The sequence below is a fragment of the Pelophylax lessonae genome (assembly GCF_965119305.1).
Source record: "Pelophylax lessonae genome assembly, chromosome: 5".
NCBI classification, from domain to species: domain Eukaryota; kingdom Metazoa; phylum Chordata; class Amphibia; order Anura; family Ranidae; genus Pelophylax; species Pelophylax lessonae.
The window spans coordinates 183,355,194-183,374,013 of record NC_138772.1 but is presented as its reverse complement, the minus strand read 5'-3'; the positions used below and the strand labels follow the sequence as shown (position 1 = coordinate 183,374,013).

Genomic DNA, 18,820 nt, shown 5'->3' with positions numbered 1-18,820 from the left:
TCTGAGACCAACACAGTTGTGCCGAGAAAAAAAATGGAAGTTTATTCACCAGCAAAAACTTCCAGATGGTAAACTTTTTATAAATGAAGCAAAATTCATTGTGTTTTTCTTACCCTTGGCTGCTTCATAAACATTACTGTAGCTTACGATTAGTCATGAATTAAAGCAAAATGTTAGATCTCTTTTCAAGCAGCTTGCTATGGAGGCACTTGAGCCGAGCTGCAGCTCCGTGTGTCCATTTAGACACGGAGCTGCCGTTTGACCCCGCCCCCTCTCCCTTCTGATTGACTGGCTGACTTTGACAGCCGTGGGGGTCAATGGGGCCACTGCTGTGTCTCAGCCAATCAGGAGGGGGAGGCCCAGACGGCCGAGGGACTTGTGGACATCGCTGGACAGAGATGGGGCTCAGGTAAGTATTAGGGGTGCTGGGACGGCTGCTACACACACAAAAGGCTTTTAATCTTAATGCATAGAATGCATTAACCACTTTACCATTGGAGGATTTTCCTGCTTTACGTCCAGGCCACTTTTTGCAACTTGACACTGCGCGATTTTAACTGACAATTGCGCGGTCATGCAACGCCGTACCCAAACAAAATTTACGTCCTTTTTTTCCCACTAACAGAGCTTTCTTTTGGTGGTATTTGATCACCTCTGCGCTTTTCATTTTTTGCGATATTAAAGCGGAGTTCCGGGCACAAAATCGATCTTTTTTTTTTTTTTGTGCCCGTCCGCTTGTTCTCCTTCACCTGAAACAGAATTGGATAGTTAGGTTTTTTTTTTTTTTTGTACTCACCTTGTAATTGTAGATCGAATATACTCACCTATTCTTCACTTCCTCCCTCTGCGCCGCGGCTCCGCCGTCACTTCCTGGCTTGCACTGATTCCTGGGAGCTGAACGTCATCGCTCCCAGGAATCAATGCGACGGCACCGGCCCCGCTCGTCACTTCCGGGGTGACGCCCAGAAGCTGTGGAGGAATGCGGCGCCGCACCAGAAGTGACGAGAGGGGCCGGTGCAGGCGCATTCTGGGAGAAGAGGACGCGGAAGAGGATCGCGCCGGCTTCAGCAGCCCACAAGAGAGATGGCAACGCTGTGGAAGAAATTTTATAAGTGAGTATTTCTTCTTGCAGGTAAGTGCGAACCGGGACAGATCAGAGGCTAGCCATTGTGGAATGTACTAGCCCTGACTGTCCCGGGGGTATGATTACTGAAAAATGTTTTCTGTGCCCGGAACTCCGCTTTAATAAAAAAAGAGCGAAAATTTTTCAAAAAAATTGACATTTACTACTTTGACAGTTAAAAAATGTCCAATATATTCAATTTTTGTCATATATTTAGGCCAAAATGTATTTAGCTACATGTCTTTGACAAAAAAATCCTCAATGAGCGTATTTTTAACTGCTTTAAGACCGGAAGATTTTACCCCATTCCTGACCAGGCTATATTTTGCGATTCGGCACTGCGTTATTTTAACGGACAATTGCGCGGTTGTGCGATGCTGTACCCAAATGAAATTTATGCCCCTTTTTCCCCACAAATAGAGCTTTCTTTTGGTGGTATTTGATCACCTGTGCGTTTTTTTTTTTTTTTTTTTTTTTTTTTTTTTTTTTTAATTTTCGAAAAAAAGAGCGACAATTTTGAAAAAAAAAAAAAAACAATATTTTTTACATTCTGATATATAACATTCCCAAAAAAAATTTAAAAGTCAAAATCTTTTAACATTTTAGGACAATTTGTTTTCTGCTACATATTTTTGGTTAAAAAAAATCATAATAAGCGTATTTAGATTGGTTTGCGCAAAAGTTATCGCGTTTACTAACTACGGGAAGATTTGTCATTTTTATTGTTTTTTTTTTTTTTTACTAGTAATGGCGCCGATCTGCGATTTTTTTTTTTTTTGCGGGACTGCAACATTGCGGCGGACAGATCGGACCCCTAACTGACATTTTTGACACTTTTGGGGGTACCAGTGACATTACTACAGTAATCAGTGCTTCAAATATGCACAGTTACTGTAATAATGACACTGGCAGGGAAGGGGTTAACTTTATTGGTGATCAAGGGGTTAAATGTATGCCTCATGCTTACTGACGTGTGTGGGGGGAGGGGATTGTGTGACAGACACAGATCCCAGGTTCAGCTATGCTGAATCCTGTAATCTGTGACTATCTGTCACAGAGGAGATCCGCCGTTGTGTTTACACAAGCGGGCGGATTTCCACACTCGATCTCAGACGATCAGGAAGAGCGGCGGTGATCACCGCCTCTCCTCCCCTGGCCCGACTCCCGCTGTGTCTGAATACAGCAGTAGCGAGCCTCCGGCGGCGCACACGCGCCGCCGAGGGGGGGCGTTATCCAGCGACGTAGGTCTATGTCGCTGGACGATAACGAGCCACTTTGCCGCAGTACCAGCTCAGTGAGCGGTCGGCAAGTGGTTAAGATAAAAAACCTTCTGACTTTACAACTGCTTTATTATCACCAGCATGCATCATGTTAAATAATTTGTTCCTGGACAAAAATATCAACCTCGGGGGTAATGCAATTATTTTAATCAGGTACCTATATTTCTTATGTTCTTAGTTCCTTACATTGTTGGCTTAGGCTGGCCAAAGGTGGATCTTCTTTTTTGATCACTCAGCAGGCTGATCAAAAAAAAAAAGGAAACTGATTTCCCAGCCACACAAGTGGAGGTGAATGGTGAATACCTCCTTACTGTGGTATTGTATTTGGACAGTGGGAACTCCTCCACTGTCAGAATACACTGATCAGCACTGCGGCCGATTGGCTCCATGTGCTGATTGAAGGAACATTTTAACATTTCTGTTCAAAAGAAGCTGATCATTAGATCAACTTCTCTTGAGCAGGATTGGCCATAGGTGGATCAAAATTTTGCTGATCCTTCCTGAACCTGTAGATTTTCTATCCATCTATTGTAAGCTTTACATAATTCCTCAACCTCTGCTGCATCACATCTTGTTTACTTGTCACAAAGCTACAGTGTGCAGTCTGAGTGATAACATCTTTGATGCATCTTGAATGATGCATCTTTCAGGTCTATATAGCCATACATCTAGAGGTGGACCTCCATAGCAAAAACAAAAGGGACCCCTCAGAAAACCTGAAAAGCCAACATTTTTTTTTTTTCTTTTTTTACCTTTTTGTTCTGGATTTTTGTTTTCTCCCTGCTCCTGCCTCCATGCTTGTCTAGACAAAATTACACCAGCCCCTGGTTCAGCAGTTCCCTGGATATCTGCATCAGATATAGCAGGAGGCACCTGCTTGCACCCAGGATCTGGAGGTGGAAGGACTGAGCAGCATGTCTTCCTGGTTCTTGGCAGGAAGAGACAGCCAGCTCGTAAAGATGTACGGAAAGAAGATGGTGGGTCCATGCAGTAGAGTGGCAAATTGCAAGCGAAACAACGCTGGATTCGCTGGGTGTTTAAGTATAAGCCAGCAAAAAAGATATGACGTATTAGAAAGCAAAATAAGTTCCTCTTTGAGGACTGCTTCTTAATAATAAAGGGACACTTAATTTTTTCGTAAATATTAGACCATAATATTTTGACATGTCAGGAATTTATTTGTGCAGATTTATAAAGTTACGGATAGATCCAACCCACTGTATGCCTTGTACACACGATCAGATAATTGTACGAAAAAAAATCGCTTTCGAATTGATCGCGTGATAATCTGATCATTAGTACACAGCTTTTGACAGCCGATCACAACATTTCGTCCAACAAAATCCGAAGGGAAAAAGAGGAAAACTTTTGTCGTACGATGCCCCTAGCGAACGACAATTGTTTAACCAGTTCTGGACCGGAAGGATTTGCCCCCTTAATGACCAGGAAACTTTTTGCGATTCGGCACTGCGTTATTTTAACGGAAAACTGCATGGTCGTGCGATACTGTACCGAAATAAAATTGATGTTCTTTTTTCCCCCCACAAATAGAGCTTTCTTTTGATGTATTTGATCACCTCTGCGATTTTTATTTTTTGCGTTACAAACAAAAAAGTGCAACAATTCTGAAAAAAAAAATATATTTTTCACATTCTGCTATATAACATCCCCCCCCCCCCCCAATGTAAAAATCAAAATTTTATATCCCTTTAGGCCAATTTGTATTGTGCTACATATTTTTGGTAAATAGAATTGCAATAAACGTATTTTAATTGGTTTGCGCAAAAGTTATCGCATCTACAAACTAGGGGAAAGATGTATGTCTTATTTATTTTATTTATTTATCTATTTATTTATTTTACTAGTAATGGTGGCAATGTGTGATTTTTAGTGGGACTGCGACATTGCAGCGGACAGATCGAACCCCTAACTGATATTTTTGACACTTTTGGGGGGACCAGTGACAGTACTACAGTAATCAGTGCTAAAAATATGTACTGTTACTGTAATAATGCCATTGGCAGGGAAGGGGTTAACCTAGGGGTGAACAAAGGGTTAGGTGTGAGCCTAGGGGAGTGTTTACTAACTGTATGGGGGATGGGCTTGTGAAATGATCATAGAGACCTGTGATCCTATATAGCAGGATTACAGGCGCTCTGTGATCATTCCAAAGAGATGAACAGTCAGCTGTTTACAATACCCGAACGTCCTTCTCTATCAGGGGGGGAGCGATCGTGAGTGTCCGGCGGCAATCGTGGCCGCCAGCCCCATGCATCGTCATCCCCACTGCCTAGTGGGGCAGGAGCTCGCCCCCCAGCACCACCCACGCGACCGATGTAGAGCTACGTCGTTTCGCGCAGCCAAGCCAGTCTGCCCCAGTAAAACTGCGGTGGGCAGTCGGCAAGTGGTTAGTCAGTACAGTATGCGTTTGCTAAAAATCGATAGATAAAGACCACACATGATCAGAATACCGGAAAAAAGATTGGCTGCCATTGTTTTTGTTTTGCACTATCCGATAAGTCGCTACGCAACCAGGAAGCTTTTCTAGAATTGTATGGAAAAAATCATACGTTTAGTACGAATTGTTGAATTTGATACTAGTAAAAATGCGAATGATAAGTCGTCCGATTATCTGATCGTGTGTACGAGGCATTACTCATTGCTTTCCATATAAACCTGCTTAGACTAATTTGCCAAATACATGGACATGGTCCAATCTTTTAAATGTTGAAGCTTCCTTTTATTTCCTGTCCAGCACATATCACAGAAAACAATTTTACACAATACAAAGCCATTGGAAAATCCTCTTTTACTGTAAATGATAATGCATTCACCTACAATATCTTCTCTTTATTTTCCCAGGTCTTAAGTACTCACTCATTGCAGCCGGTGCAGCAACTGTTGTTGTTGTTGTAGTGATAATAACTGTCTGCTGTGTGAAAAAGAAGTAAGTATTACCTTAGAGTTAAATAGGTTATTTCCTGTCAACCATTTGATCTTACTTCTGTTGGAATATTATTTACATGTCATTTACACTATGGTGATAAACAAGTTTCCTGTTATACCAGGTAAGTGGCAACATTTCCCAAATTGCTATTTGCCAATAATGTCTGTTTCCTGACTCATGTATTTGCGCATTATATAATTTATTCATTCAACTAAACACTGTTGGTGTATCCCTTCCTGTTTCTTTGTTCTTCATGTTCGGGGTGGGACAGAAAGTGAGACGGAAAACCCCATAAGTCTAGTTGTCACAAGTCTAGTGTTGGAGAGAAAATTTACAACTTGAACAGCTGACTCGATCAGTGACAACTGTGAAAGAAGTTGTATGAGGGGTTTGTCCTCACTCAGATTTTATCTCATCTCCTGTTTTGGCTGGTAAAGAGAATTTCACCAATGAATACAGACATCAGTAAAAACCTCTTAGAGAATTTTAGACTTCCCTACACTTTGCCTATTCCACACTCCTATAACCCCCTAATCTGCCACTAGAGTCAAAATTGTTTCACTTTCTGGAAGGTGAAGCCATTATAGGGCTTAGCGCCTTCCAAACCACCACCATTCTACTGCAGTAAAGTTTAAAGTAATAGTAAATTCATTTTATGATCTTGTACCTACAGGTAATCCTATAATAAGGCTTACCTGTAGGTACAGTGAACATCTCCTAAACTTGTGGTATTTAGGAGATACACTGGATGCAGTCAGTGATGCCACAGGTGCATGCACTATGAATGTCTGACACGGTATGCTGTGCATGCGTGGGAGTGACATTGTGGCGCTGGCCACAATGTCATTGTGCCGCTGGCCAGAGCCAGTGAACCCGGAAGTGGCTTGCACCACAAACCAAAAATGATATACAATTCATTTTTAATATTTAAAGCAAGCTCCTCCATCCATCCATGTCTCCATACTTTATTTTGCTGAGAAATCATTTTAAAAAACACCCCCTGGCATTTCTGGCAGTGGCTATCTTGAGTAAGGGCAGATGATCTATGTAGATGATTTACTTCCTAAAATCCATTTGGTCTTGGCTCAGGCATGGGCTGAGCTGAAACCCCTCCCTCCCCTCCTGAAGACTCCTGGGATGTATGACAGAATTTGCTTAGGCATGGAAACCAGAAAGTAACTGAAGAAATGCAAAAAAAAAAAATCTTAAAATGAGTAAATATAATGACTTTCCTATCTCTTTACTAGCAGCATAAGGATGTGAAATAGTCCTTGTTGGTTGAGAGAGTGAAGTTCTGCTTTAAGTCTGAGGGAACTGAATGATGTGGAGTGTTGCAAATTATTTGCTAACTTTCTTCCATCATTTAACCTTGAGGAAGATGAACATTTTTTGAAAGCAGAAGCCCTAGTTTTGATCTTTTTTGCCTTTCTTCAGATACCCTGTAATCCAGTGATTATATGCTCCCAGCCCACCCAGTCACTACCCGTAACTCAGTGTAGGGTGGTAAGAAACATAAGACTTTGATTAAAGAACCGACACAAGTATATACATATCTCTAGGGACAATCCCTCCTCCTTGATGGCATAGAGACACAGAGCGGGGTACATTCAATGAGACAGATGGTAAATGGGACTGGTACTGTCAGACTATTGTTCATAAATATTACTGTCCCAAGTGAAGGAGCCTCTACAACTTTCGACACAAACCACACATATAAGACCAAGGATAATAGGGGTAAAACTAAATACTCCAGTGTGGTTATACTGGGAGTCTGGTTTAGGGCATACAAGACTGGGGTTCTCTGTCATCCTGCGCCCCTAATAGGCACAGGGTGACTTACACATAAGAGGGGCCTGGGGAGCTGAACAAGGAGTTTCCCGACCTCTCGAAGGTAAGCTGGATTCCACAGGCCCGCCCAAAGTGACTCCTGTCACATATCTCCCCTTTCAGCAGGAGACTAACACAGGAGGAGGCCCCAAATGGGTTGACTTCAAAGTTAGTCCATAGTTCCAGTCCCGCAATGCCTGTACCCACACAGTACCCCAAGCAAATTTTCCCAAGCAGAGCATTACTCACCCATCCAACCTCTGCCTCTCTCGTAGAACATACCCGCTGTTGGGGAGAAGTGTGGATTGGTCCTTTTTTTATGGAGTCCTTTCAGCTGCTGGAGAGAAGACACGGTGGCTGGACATGCTGTTAGGGATCTGGGCCGACCGCCCAGCATCCCTGGGGTATACAGGTTGAGACCGTAGTCCCATCCACTTTTACTGGCTTTCAGAGCAAGGCTGATATCCTTATATCCCAAATTCCTACCTTTTTCTGGGTTTGTGTCAATGGAGACTGCAGTCCCATCCACTACCACAGGAGTTTTAGTTGGGGGCAGTAGCCAGTAGCACTCTGCCCTGTTGCAAGCTCTTCTGCTGGGTTGTCAGTGGAGACAACAGTCCCATCTACAGACACCAGCTGAAGCTGCAGTTGTGGGATGCCTATTGCATTCTGTCCTCCTGCGAAGTTGATTGTTGTATGCAGAGGCCAACAGCGCCATGCTCTGAAGCCAGCTCTTCTGCTGGAGGCTCACCGGGTTGTTTCTCCTTAGCAGAAAAGTCTATGAAATCCCCAGTCTCTGGAACTGGTGTATGGGGATAGAGGTTCACCATCTCCTGTCCATGGAACCCAGAAGATGTTTTAGGTGCTGGACAGAGGCTAGTAGAGCTTTTCCCTGTTGTCGGCACTTCAGCTTTAGGGACGGCAATCTCCCTAGTTTCCGCTGCTAATCCTGGAGCATGCTGTTGAACGTGTATGCCCTTTCCAGGTGCTGTTCTTTCCTTAGCAAATATTCCAGATCAGGTTTAAGCTCTGAGACCCCTGTGAGACCGAGCATAACCTCTCCTGTATTCTTGCAGGTCCTCAAGGGTAGGTTCCCCTTCATCCCCAAACACAAAACAATCTGTAAGACTCTCCCACAGCAATCCAGGGCTGCCAAAGTCATAAAACAAAATGCTGAGTCCGAGTGGTTATACTGGGAGACTGGTTAGGGCATACCAGACTGAAGTTCTCAATCACCCAGTGCCCCTAATTGACACAGGGTGACTTACACATAAGAGGGCCTGGGGAGCTGAACAAGGAGTTTCCCGACCTCTCTAAGTGACTCTTGTCACAATAGCCAACTATTGGAACTTTTCATGTAAATTGTGAGTATTGTGAGTAATGTCTGTGTATTAAGAATGTAAACCGCAACCTCAGCAACATGTGTGATTGATATATTTTTTTAAATGGTTGTAAATTTAAATGATTGGCTGAAACACAGCAGTGTTGCCATTGGCTCCTGCTGCTGTCAATTTAAGTCAGCCAATCAGGAGAGAGAGGGGCTCGGGGCCAAATGGCAGCTTTGTGTCTTAATGCAGCTCGGCTCGGATGCTCCCATAGCAAGCTGCTTGCTGTGGGGGCACTCGACAGGAGGGAGGGGCCAGGACCCAAGAAGAGGAGAATCCGGGCCATGGCCATTCTGTGCAAAACCACTGCACAGAGGAGGTAAGTATAACATGTTTGTTATTTAAAGAAAAAAAAACACAAGACTTTACAATCATTTTAAAATTAACCACTTAAGCCCCGGAGGATTTGGCTGCTAAACGACCAGGGGGTATTTTGCGATTCGGCACTGCGTGACTTTAACGGACAATTGCGCGGTCGTGCGACGCTGTACCTAAACGAATTTGGCGTCCTTTTTTTCCCACAAACAGAGCTTTTTTTTGGCGGTATTTGATCACCTGTGCGATTTTTTGATCACGCGCTATAAACAAAAAAAGAGCGTCAATTTTGCAAAAATAGCAATATTTTTCCCTTTTTTTTATATGAAATTCCCCCAAAAAAAATGTAAAAATCAAAATTTTTTAACATTTTTGGCCAATTTGTTTTATGCTACCTATGTTTGGTAAAAAAAATCGCAAAAAGCGTATTTTGATTGGTTTGCGCAAAAGTTATTGCGTTTACTGACTAAGGGAAAGATTTTTGTCATTTTTGTTGTTTTTTTTTTTTAACGCGTAATGGCGGCGATCTGCGATTTTTTTTTTTTGCGGTACTGCGACATTGCGGCGGACAGATCGGACCCTTGACTGACATTTTTGACACTTTTGGGGTTACCAGTGACATTTCTACAGTAATCAGTGCTATATATATGCACTGTTACTGTAAAAATACACTGGTAGTGAAGGGGTTAACTTTATTTGAGAGGGAGGGGCTGTGTGTGTCCCTAGGGGCGTGATTCTTACTGTGATTGGCTGTGGCTTCAGCTGTATGCAGAGTGATCAACGGATCTACATAGTAGATCCATATGATCAGCTCTCATACAGAGGGGAGAATGACAGGCAGCTTGTTTACACAAGCTGCCTGACTTTCTCCCTCTCCCCCGCCGATCGCAGAGTGGCCGGCGGACATCGGGTCTGCTGGTCACACGCGCGGGGGGGTCCGTGACCACGCGGGAGCGCGCCTCCGGCGGCGCGCGCTCGCTCCCTAGACCCTCACAAGCTAGTGACGTAGCCCTACGTCACTTTGCCTGTGAGGGGCTGACCGCCGACGTAGATCGGCGTGCGGCAAGTGGTTAAAAGCCTTCTGTGTGCAGCAGCCCCCTCCTAATACTTACCTGAGCTCCCTCTCAATCCAGCAATGTCCATGAATGCCTCAGCAGTCTGGGAATCTCCCTACTGATTGGCTGAGACACAGAAATGCTGCTGTCAATTAAACTCAGCCAATGAGGAAAAAGAGGGGCGGGGCCAAACCCTGGCTCCGTGTCTGAATGGATACACGGGGCTGCGGCTTGGCTTGGGAGTCCCCATAGTAAGCTGCTTGCTGCGGGGGCACTCAACAGGAGGGAGGGGCCAGGAGTTCCAGCCAGGGACCCGAGAAGAGGAGGATCATGGGCTGCTCTGTGCAAAACCACTACACAGAGCAGGTAAGTATGACCTGTTTGTATTTTAATATAAAAAAAAAATCTGACTTTACAATCACTTTAACTGTTACAATAAAATGTATGCATTTTTACTTAAAAAAAAAAAAAAATAGCAATGTTCGTACCGTAAAAGTCCTATAGTCTTATTTGTAGGGATTCTTCTGATAAAGTATAATATTGGAGGATGTGGTACGTGTGAAAAGGGCAGATGCTAAAATTTACTACCCTTGTACCTTCTTGTGAGGACTTATAACCTGGAGGGACTCGATAAACATTTCTTCTATAGCATATTTTTATTATATCTTTTATGGTCTTTGTATTGATTTAGCAATACAGGCTATTGGTTTGTTTTGCGCTTTAGTGTTTGTGTTATTTCTTGTACATGACAGTAGTAAACACACTTCTAGCTGCTATAGGGAAGTTGCAAATTGCAAGTGTTTTTTCAAGGCAAATACATGGTTTCACATACAACTGCATCTTCAGTTGATGTGTTTCAATCACAGACAAGCATAAGTAAACAGGTTTGGCCTGTATTGTTGACAGGTCATTTTGGTGCTCTTTATAAAATAGCGGAGGATAATTTGCTAAAGGTGTAGAGCATGGTAATTTTCAAAGTGAATTTTCCCTTATGGTCATTTACGGACACAGATCTTCTATTCTTGACCATAGGTTTTATAGCGCCACCTACAGGAGTAGCACACTAGGCTGAAAAGAAACTCTATGGGCAGTCCTAGCTAGTGTAAACCCCTCTCTTCAACAGGCAAACCAGATATGTCTGCCTATTGTTTCAGAAGTAAGGATCTAATTTCCTTCTGGGACCTGTGGTTCCATAGCCTTTTTTGCCTTTTTCCCTGGACATTTTTTTTTTTTCATGGAGATCTTCAATTAACAGCCAGGCCGGGTGATGGGTTGGATAATCTAGATCCAGTGGTCTACCCAGTCTGGCCTAGGAGCCCACACAGACCTTTAGCTACATGCTGAGTCGGCTATGACAGCTCCATCTTGGACTGGGGAGGCCAGTGAGTTAAACGCCTTGCGGGAATACATATGACCGAGTGCGTACAGTCCATGTCACAGTTTTACCCTGGACCGACTGTCTCTGAGTTTTACACTCTACCTCTGCCGACCAGTACATAGATGCCCCCCTCCCTTCCCGGGCATGTGTGGGGCACCGGTACTCCCTAAGGTGGTCGGCTCTGCTGTCGTCCTCCCCTCCAGGCCTGTCTCTCCTACTACCCCCCCAACCCATATCCACTATCCACTGGGGCAAATAGGTAAGGGGCTGGATACTGTGTTGCCCTAGTATACATCCCCAGGCTCCAAGTGTCATGGCATGTATCTTATTGGACGCTGGGCTTTGTGTGCTGCCCTCACTGGCAGCCCATATACCCCCAGCCCCAGATAGAGAGGCAGCCATGTGACACTGCATTTCCGAGGCTCGACTGCTACTGTGCTGGGTTTCCCCAAGTCCCAGTGGTTCCGCAAGCACAGATGGAGCTCTGTGTATAGCCAATGGCTGGATGTTCTTCCTCCCACTACTGCTGTTGGTTGTATGAGCCATAATGGAGTGGGCAGAGGCTGTCTGAGACGTCACAACCAGCACTAAGCTGATCCTGCTCCACACTTCAGCGTTGGAGACAGTGGGCACTGGTGGGTTTTTCCTCCCTCCACATCCCTTTAGCCTCAAGATGCTGTTAAAAACCCCTGATTCCCCTGATAGCGGGGATCAGTCCTCTGCCTATGTTGCCACACAGAAACAGGTTGGTGACCACACTTTTTACCTCAGTGCAGGGAATTTTTAAAAGTGAGGATACCTCGGGGGTTGCTGGTGTAGTAGTCATCCCCTTTGATACGCAAAGGCCAGCTAGGCTGTTAAGGTTTTCCCTTATTCCGCCTATTTGGAAAATATGTTTACCAGAATAGGAACGTCTGAAGCCCCCCCCCCCCCTTTTCCAGGTTTAATAAGGCAACTATGTACCGGTGGAGGAATTTCCTTCCTTTAGAGATCCGACCGTAAGGGAGTATCAATCTCCTGCACTGTGCTTACAACTGCCAGTTTGCTGCTGCACCCCGTGTGGTCAACAGACCTGGTGTCTCAGGCACTTACTGAGTAGGCCAAGCTCTTATGAAAAGGTCTAGGTAAAGGACACGTGTCCACTGTCTATGTGGAACTGGCAGGCCTAAATCTTGTGGAGGAGGATATGCGGCTTTAATTTGTATGAAGGTTCATGGATAAAGCCCTACCAGGGGTTCACATAAGGTGTTTTGTACGGTGAGTCCTACATAGACTCATTGGGCTGATTTGCAAATCAACCAGATTATTACATGTACAGTGATACCTCGGTTCACGAATTTAATTCGTGAACTGACTCTGGTCGCGAACCGAATTGGTCGTGAACCGAGGCACATTTTCCCATAGGGTTCAATATAAATCCGGTTAATCTGTTCTGACCTTTTTTTTGGGGGGGTTTTTGAAGCACAAAAATATGAAACAAATTAAAATACACATTAGTACAGTATAGTAATGTATGAAGAAAGAACACTAACCTTGCTTGAGATGACTTCTGGCATGGAGAAAGGCAGGTGGGAGGCTGTGAAATACAATACAGTAAGTACAGTATTGTACAGAAGTACTGTACAGTACTGTATGTGCTAAAAAGCACACCAAAAAGCAGTACTCACAGTACTTCTTTCTGTGTCTCGTCTTCTCTCAACGATCTTCCTACAGGAAGTCACGACCACGTGACAGCCTGGAAATAGCATTAAAATGGCCATGGCTCCTGTTCGTGAACCGAAGCGGAGTTCGTGAACCGGAGCATATTTTTATGAACTTTTCTGTTCGTGAACCGAGTTGTTCGTGAACAGAAGCGTTTGTGAACCGAGGTATCACTGTACTCTCAAGTTCTGCATAATTATGAGGATGCCTGGTACCAGGATAGACTGTACTATATTGAATGGACGTGATTAAGCTTTCTAGCCATTTATAAACCTCCATTATAATGGTGGATTTCCAAATTATTGGTATTCTGCAGGATTTATGATTTCTGTTTTTTTGTAAATAGTACTGTATATTCTAATAGGGACTACCATCCTTATTGACAGGTGTAAATATGCTACTGTACAGTACATTCTTGGGGTTTAACTGATTTTATGATTTTAAATGTGCATTAATAAAAATGTATATCTATTAATAAGAGTATTGTGTGCCCATAATGCGGTGCAAAATTGAATTTCAATCAGTAAGATAACATTGCTGTGTTTTCTTGCACTCAGAATGTTTTGTGAATGTATACTTGTTTGCATACTTTTTTGCATACTTTTTTGTATATACTGAAATAAAACTAGTTTAACCACTTCGGCTCTCACACCTGTTCACCCCTTATAGTCCAGAGCAATTTTCTAATTTTTGCTATGAGCCTGTTTATTCTGTGACAATTTTGCCAGTAGTACATAAGATAACGATGTAATACAAATTTCGTTTTTTTAAGGACAATCAAGGCTTTCTTTTTGTGACTATTGTCCGGCAACAATGATTTTTTTTTTTTCGCAATCCTTAGACAATTCCGTTCTCAAACAAAACTTACTTTCTTTTTTTTTTTGACCAGTGTTAGAAAATAAATAGTGTTACTACCCATAAAAAGTGTGCATTTTAATTTGTAATTGGTCCGGTTTAAAACAACACTAAAATTGTGATTCTGGTACAAAGCATTTCAAAGTTATTTACAAATTAACTAAAGTAGGTTTTTTTCCATTTTGCGTTTTTTTTTTTTTTGTGTGATTTGTGTAAATATATGTAAAAGATGTAAAAATATTAACGAACAAAGCAAACAAAAGCGGAAACATTTTTTAAATATTAGATAACATAGAAAAAAGGAAAATTATAATTGAGTAGAGAAAGAGAATAAGGAGTTAATAAGGGCTGATTAGAGTAAACTAAGGGTTAAAAAGGGGTTCAACAGACAAACATTTTATTTAAAAAAAAAAAAAAAAACTAAAAAGACTTTATCTACAGATCAAAGTTCATCCCTTTGATCTGTAGACGAACAAACAGAAAGTTGCAAAATGATACAATGTTTCATTGCAGCTTTCTATATTCATGGATGAGCAATGTTGTTGATAAACTTTGGCAGACTGCTTTTTTTTTTTTTTTTACAGCTCCTGCTGCCGGGACCTTCTGTGTGTACTTGGCAATGCAGCTGTGATTAATCAGAGCTGAATTACCGTGTACTGGGACAGGGGGGATCCCAGCAGCAGGGAAGGAGGACTGGATGTACTAGACACGCCCCACGGACACTGACTACTTTTGGGCGTGTCTAGTACGCCTAGAGTCTGCAACTGGTTAAAAAACACAACTGGATGATTAACAGCAGCACAACTTCACCTAATTCACTAAGCTAAGTGAATTTTCTCTTTGCAAAGTGAATTTTCACTTCGTGAATAAACTGAAGCTCTGCTTACCTCAGTCACCCAGTCATGTTCATGCAAAAAAAACTGTTTTTTAAAATTCACTTTATTATTAATTGCTTTAGTAATTTATTATTTTTTGTTTGATTGTAGAAAAAAGCAGAAGAAAGCTCCAGTGGGTATATACAATAGCGAAGTGAGCACAGAAGCACCGAGGCGACAAGCCTTCTTTAAGAAGGGTAGGAAGGCTAATGAATCACACGTGTACGCAGAAATTGATGAGACAATGGTGTATGGCCACCTGCTACAAGAAAAGCATGACTCCACACCAGATGTAGATGTATACAGGCCGTTTGAAGGCCCCATGGGTGATCCTCCACCTGTCCCCCCTATGAAATTTCTTAATGGAAGCACTAGAGAGGATACAGCGTTGGACCCTCTTGCACATTCAATGAAAGAAAATGAGCTATATACTCTCTCTGAATCATTTATGAGACAGCCAGTAGAAAATGAAGATACCAGCATACCTTACATCGAGGAGTCAGAAAGTGGAAGCATAACTACATAGAAAAATTAAAATGGAACTGTTTCTGAGCGATCCTCAGGAGAAAATATTTATTTTGACAAACTTTCTCATGAGGCTTGTATGTCCAGTTTGGATCTGACCACTCTGTACTGGGACTTGACTCAATTGAGTGCACTGTATTTAGTTGTCACAGAAGCCACGTGGGCTTAGCGGACTGTGAAAAGTGAGGTATTAATGCCTTGTCAGCTAGAATATTTCCTTAAATTCATGAAGCGGAATCGTGTAAGCACAGTGTTGGAAAGAAAATGTGATTCCTGCATAAATGAAACACTCAATTCAAGCTCATCTGAAAAGACAAAAAGTAATAACTGCACACTGCAAATGCACTTCAGTCTTCTCAGTAACACTTGACTGTCTGCTTTGCACTTATCAATTCCCTATGAATTACAATTTAATTTTCATTAAAAACATTTATATACTTTTGTTTTTAAAAGAAACCTAGTTGGAAGAAGAGAAGCATCGTGCAAAGAACAATTTTAAAAATGGATTAACAATTATTTTTTTTTTTTACTGTATTTTATTTCTTCTGCATCCTCTATGCCCGCGTGTCCAGGAAGATGCTGTAAACATTTTTCAGCAATTGTTTATATGTTACTTTGAGTTTTTTAACCTCTTCAAGCAGGTATACATCTTAAAACTGGTCAGAGACATATTTTTATGCTGGGCTGGACGATGGCCAGGAATCGGGTAGCCAATAAGCTTACGGAGGCTCACATGGTCTATCTTTGCACTCAGAGCTATAACTGAGGCTGTCATTGGTGATCAGTGTTTCCAAATATGCTAATTGCCTGGGTGACAAGCAGGTCTACTGGCTTCTATATTTTCTAAATCACTGACTTGGAATAAAACATATAGAATAGCAATTCTGACATCCCTTGCTGTATACGCCTTCTACATCACCTAGAATAGATTGAAGTCGGAAGATCACATGACTGTCCAGCAACTAGCATTTTGAGATTGCTAATATCAGCTTCCATACTGCTTTTAACAGGTACCTGTAGGGCACATTACCACCAGGTTGTTGCAGCAATACACAAATCAGGGTAACGAGATTTCTTGTTGATTTCTGAATACTACATTATTATCCCCCCCCCCCCCCTTCGTTGTAAATAGCTTTAGTATTTTTTCAGTAAACCAAAAAAATTAATTTATGTCTTTTTGCACACAGGCGTAAAAAGTGCAGCATTTGGCTAGATAGTGTTTCGTTTTTTAGATATGCAACAGGTTTGTATATTATGGGCCCGTGCACACATCTGTGGTTGAGCTTAGTAAACTTCTATTGTGTTCACCCGTGCAAAAGCAAACTAGAAAATTCTACGTCAGTTAGTAATTCATGCATGTTATAGCATGTGCTTGCAAACATGTGTAAATTTAAACAAATGCACAAAAATCTGGGATTGAATGCAATATTGATGTGAACAGTTAAAAACCTTTTATCACTGAATGCAGGAACTTTCTACCAGAAAAATCCTGCATAGATCAGTAGAGGACAAGCCATTACAGGACAAACCCTGTTCATCTAAACAAACACTGTATTTTCTCTACATATATTTCCCTATTGGAGCGCATGTAATAATAATACTCTAGGCCTTATTTTAGGACATAGGACACAAAAGGAGCTACCTGTATATAGGCAATTGGAAATGGCTAGAGCAAATTTACTGGGCTAAACACTAATACACCTCTGTTCCAGCAGTTATCAGACTATTGTTTCAATGTGATCCTTGTATGTTTTAAAACAAAAAAAGGGGCTAAGATAAATAACCATTTGACACAGCGAAGCTCATTTATTTGCAAATACACATTTAGTCAATTTACAGCTTTAAAACAATTGCACAAGATCTAACATGTAGGCAAGGATACATAGATATTTAAATACATAGATATTTGATGGAATGTGTTGAGACAGGAATTTCTTGAACGTGTATGTGTGTCATACTTCCACATTCTGTTGAATGTATAATCTGCTTTAAAACCACAGGAGTGGTTCAATTGGTGCATGTTTTTTTTTTTTTTTTTAATCACTCCTTTAGTACCGTTTTAATTGTGGATACAATTTTTAAACCATAACAATTAACTTTTCTTATTTGCTATCCTTTGGTCTGTTAAATATACCTGAAAAAAGTGTTGTATTGGCTATGATAAGTGCAAAAAAACAAAAATGTGATCATGTCTGAAATTTAGGGCTGTCCTTTATCCTCTGCTCACTTCATGTGTTATCTCAAATAGGCTATTTAGCCCTCCTAGTTCTTATTCTGGACCACAGAATGATTACATTGTATGGTGTTTATTTTTGATCTGAGAGTAGGAGTGGTAAGTCATTTTGAAATTTTCACATTTGACATTAGTAAATAAGGAAAAGACATTGGGCAGGGCTGACACCACTCAGTCCACAAAAACATGGTTTAAGAGCCGAGTGCATTTTAGGTATTTTTCAGTACTTGCAGGATCCTTTAAAGGGATAAAACATGGGGAAATGTGCACAATTTTTATTTATTTTTTCTTGACATGCACTTTGTGTTCAAAGTCAGGAGTAACTTTGACCAGCATAGTTAGTTCTTCAGTATATTTTTTATTTTGAAGTGAGTACAAAGTTTGAAACCTTATCACCTTTGGTTTTCATCTGGAGGTAAACATGCTTTAAGATAGGAAAAAGTAACAAAGTTTTCTCCAAATTAAAGCTAGGAAGTGGTATTTAAAGCAGAACACTGGGCAAATCTTTCTTTCACCGTGCATTGGGGCTGTGCCCACACTGCATTGATGAACTGCTCATTTCGGGCGAGGGGTTTGGAGAGCCATGATATTCTCACCCAATTCTCCGAACCTCCTTATGCAAAACCGGTCCCTTCAGCTGTGGAGACCCCCCCCCCCCCCACGGTCCATAGGTCTTGCGCAGTGGACTGTTCCTGATGTCACCACGCCCATAGGCCATCTGTGGACTTAAAGACGTCGGTAACAGTCCACCGCTGGACCTGGGGGTGTGCCGTTTTCTGGTGGACTAAGGATCAGGTGAGTATAGGTGTTGTGTTTACCTCTAGAGAAAATGAGTAGTTAGGCCATGCAGTGCAGGCACAGGAAAAAAAAAATAAGAAATTGCCCAGAGTTGGGCTTTTAATTGATTCATTTGGTTAACAAAGGGATTTACACTAGACAATTACAGATTTTGTTCAATTTATTAGACTGCAGTGCTTTTCAACTTTTCAGCTAGATAAATGTCAACAGTGGCCCCTGACATTAGCAAGCGGCTGCACTTAATGTTCAGCTTACGTAATGATCGTCTGAGACTGAGGCTAGTAGAGATTTCTTCTGTTATGTCTTTGCAAATCAATGCTCTCACTACAGATTTCTGGGGTCCAAGAGCCTCGCAGGTAATACCAAAAAGACGGTTTGGGTTTGGGTTGAAGGTTGGGAACCAGGTAGGTAAGGCAGCAGTCTTTACCACTAAGTAAGGTGTGAGAGTCTACCTGACTAGGTAAAATTTTAAAATGAATTGGTAGGCCCCTTGTACAGCACAATTGTTGATAGATGTTTCATC

The 18,820-nt window shown here is 41.9% G+C and overlaps 1 protein-coding gene across 1 annotated transcript in view; it reads left to right on the top strand.

Annotated features, from left to right (window-relative positions):
- Positions 1-15,497, top strand: part of CDCP1 (CUB domain containing protein 1) — a 131,044-nt gene extending 115,547 nt beyond the window's left edge. Inside the window, exons 8-9 of the mRNA XM_082258409.1 lie at positions 5,266-5,350; positions 14,853-15,497. Of these exons, the coding sequence (XP_082114535.1) occupies positions 5,266-5,350; positions 14,853-15,267 (500 nt within the window). The 3' untranslated portion in view covers positions 15,268-15,497. The remainder of the gene's footprint in view (positions 1-5,265; positions 5,351-14,852) is intronic.
- The last annotated feature ends 3,323 nt before the right edge of the window (positions 15,498-18,820 follow it).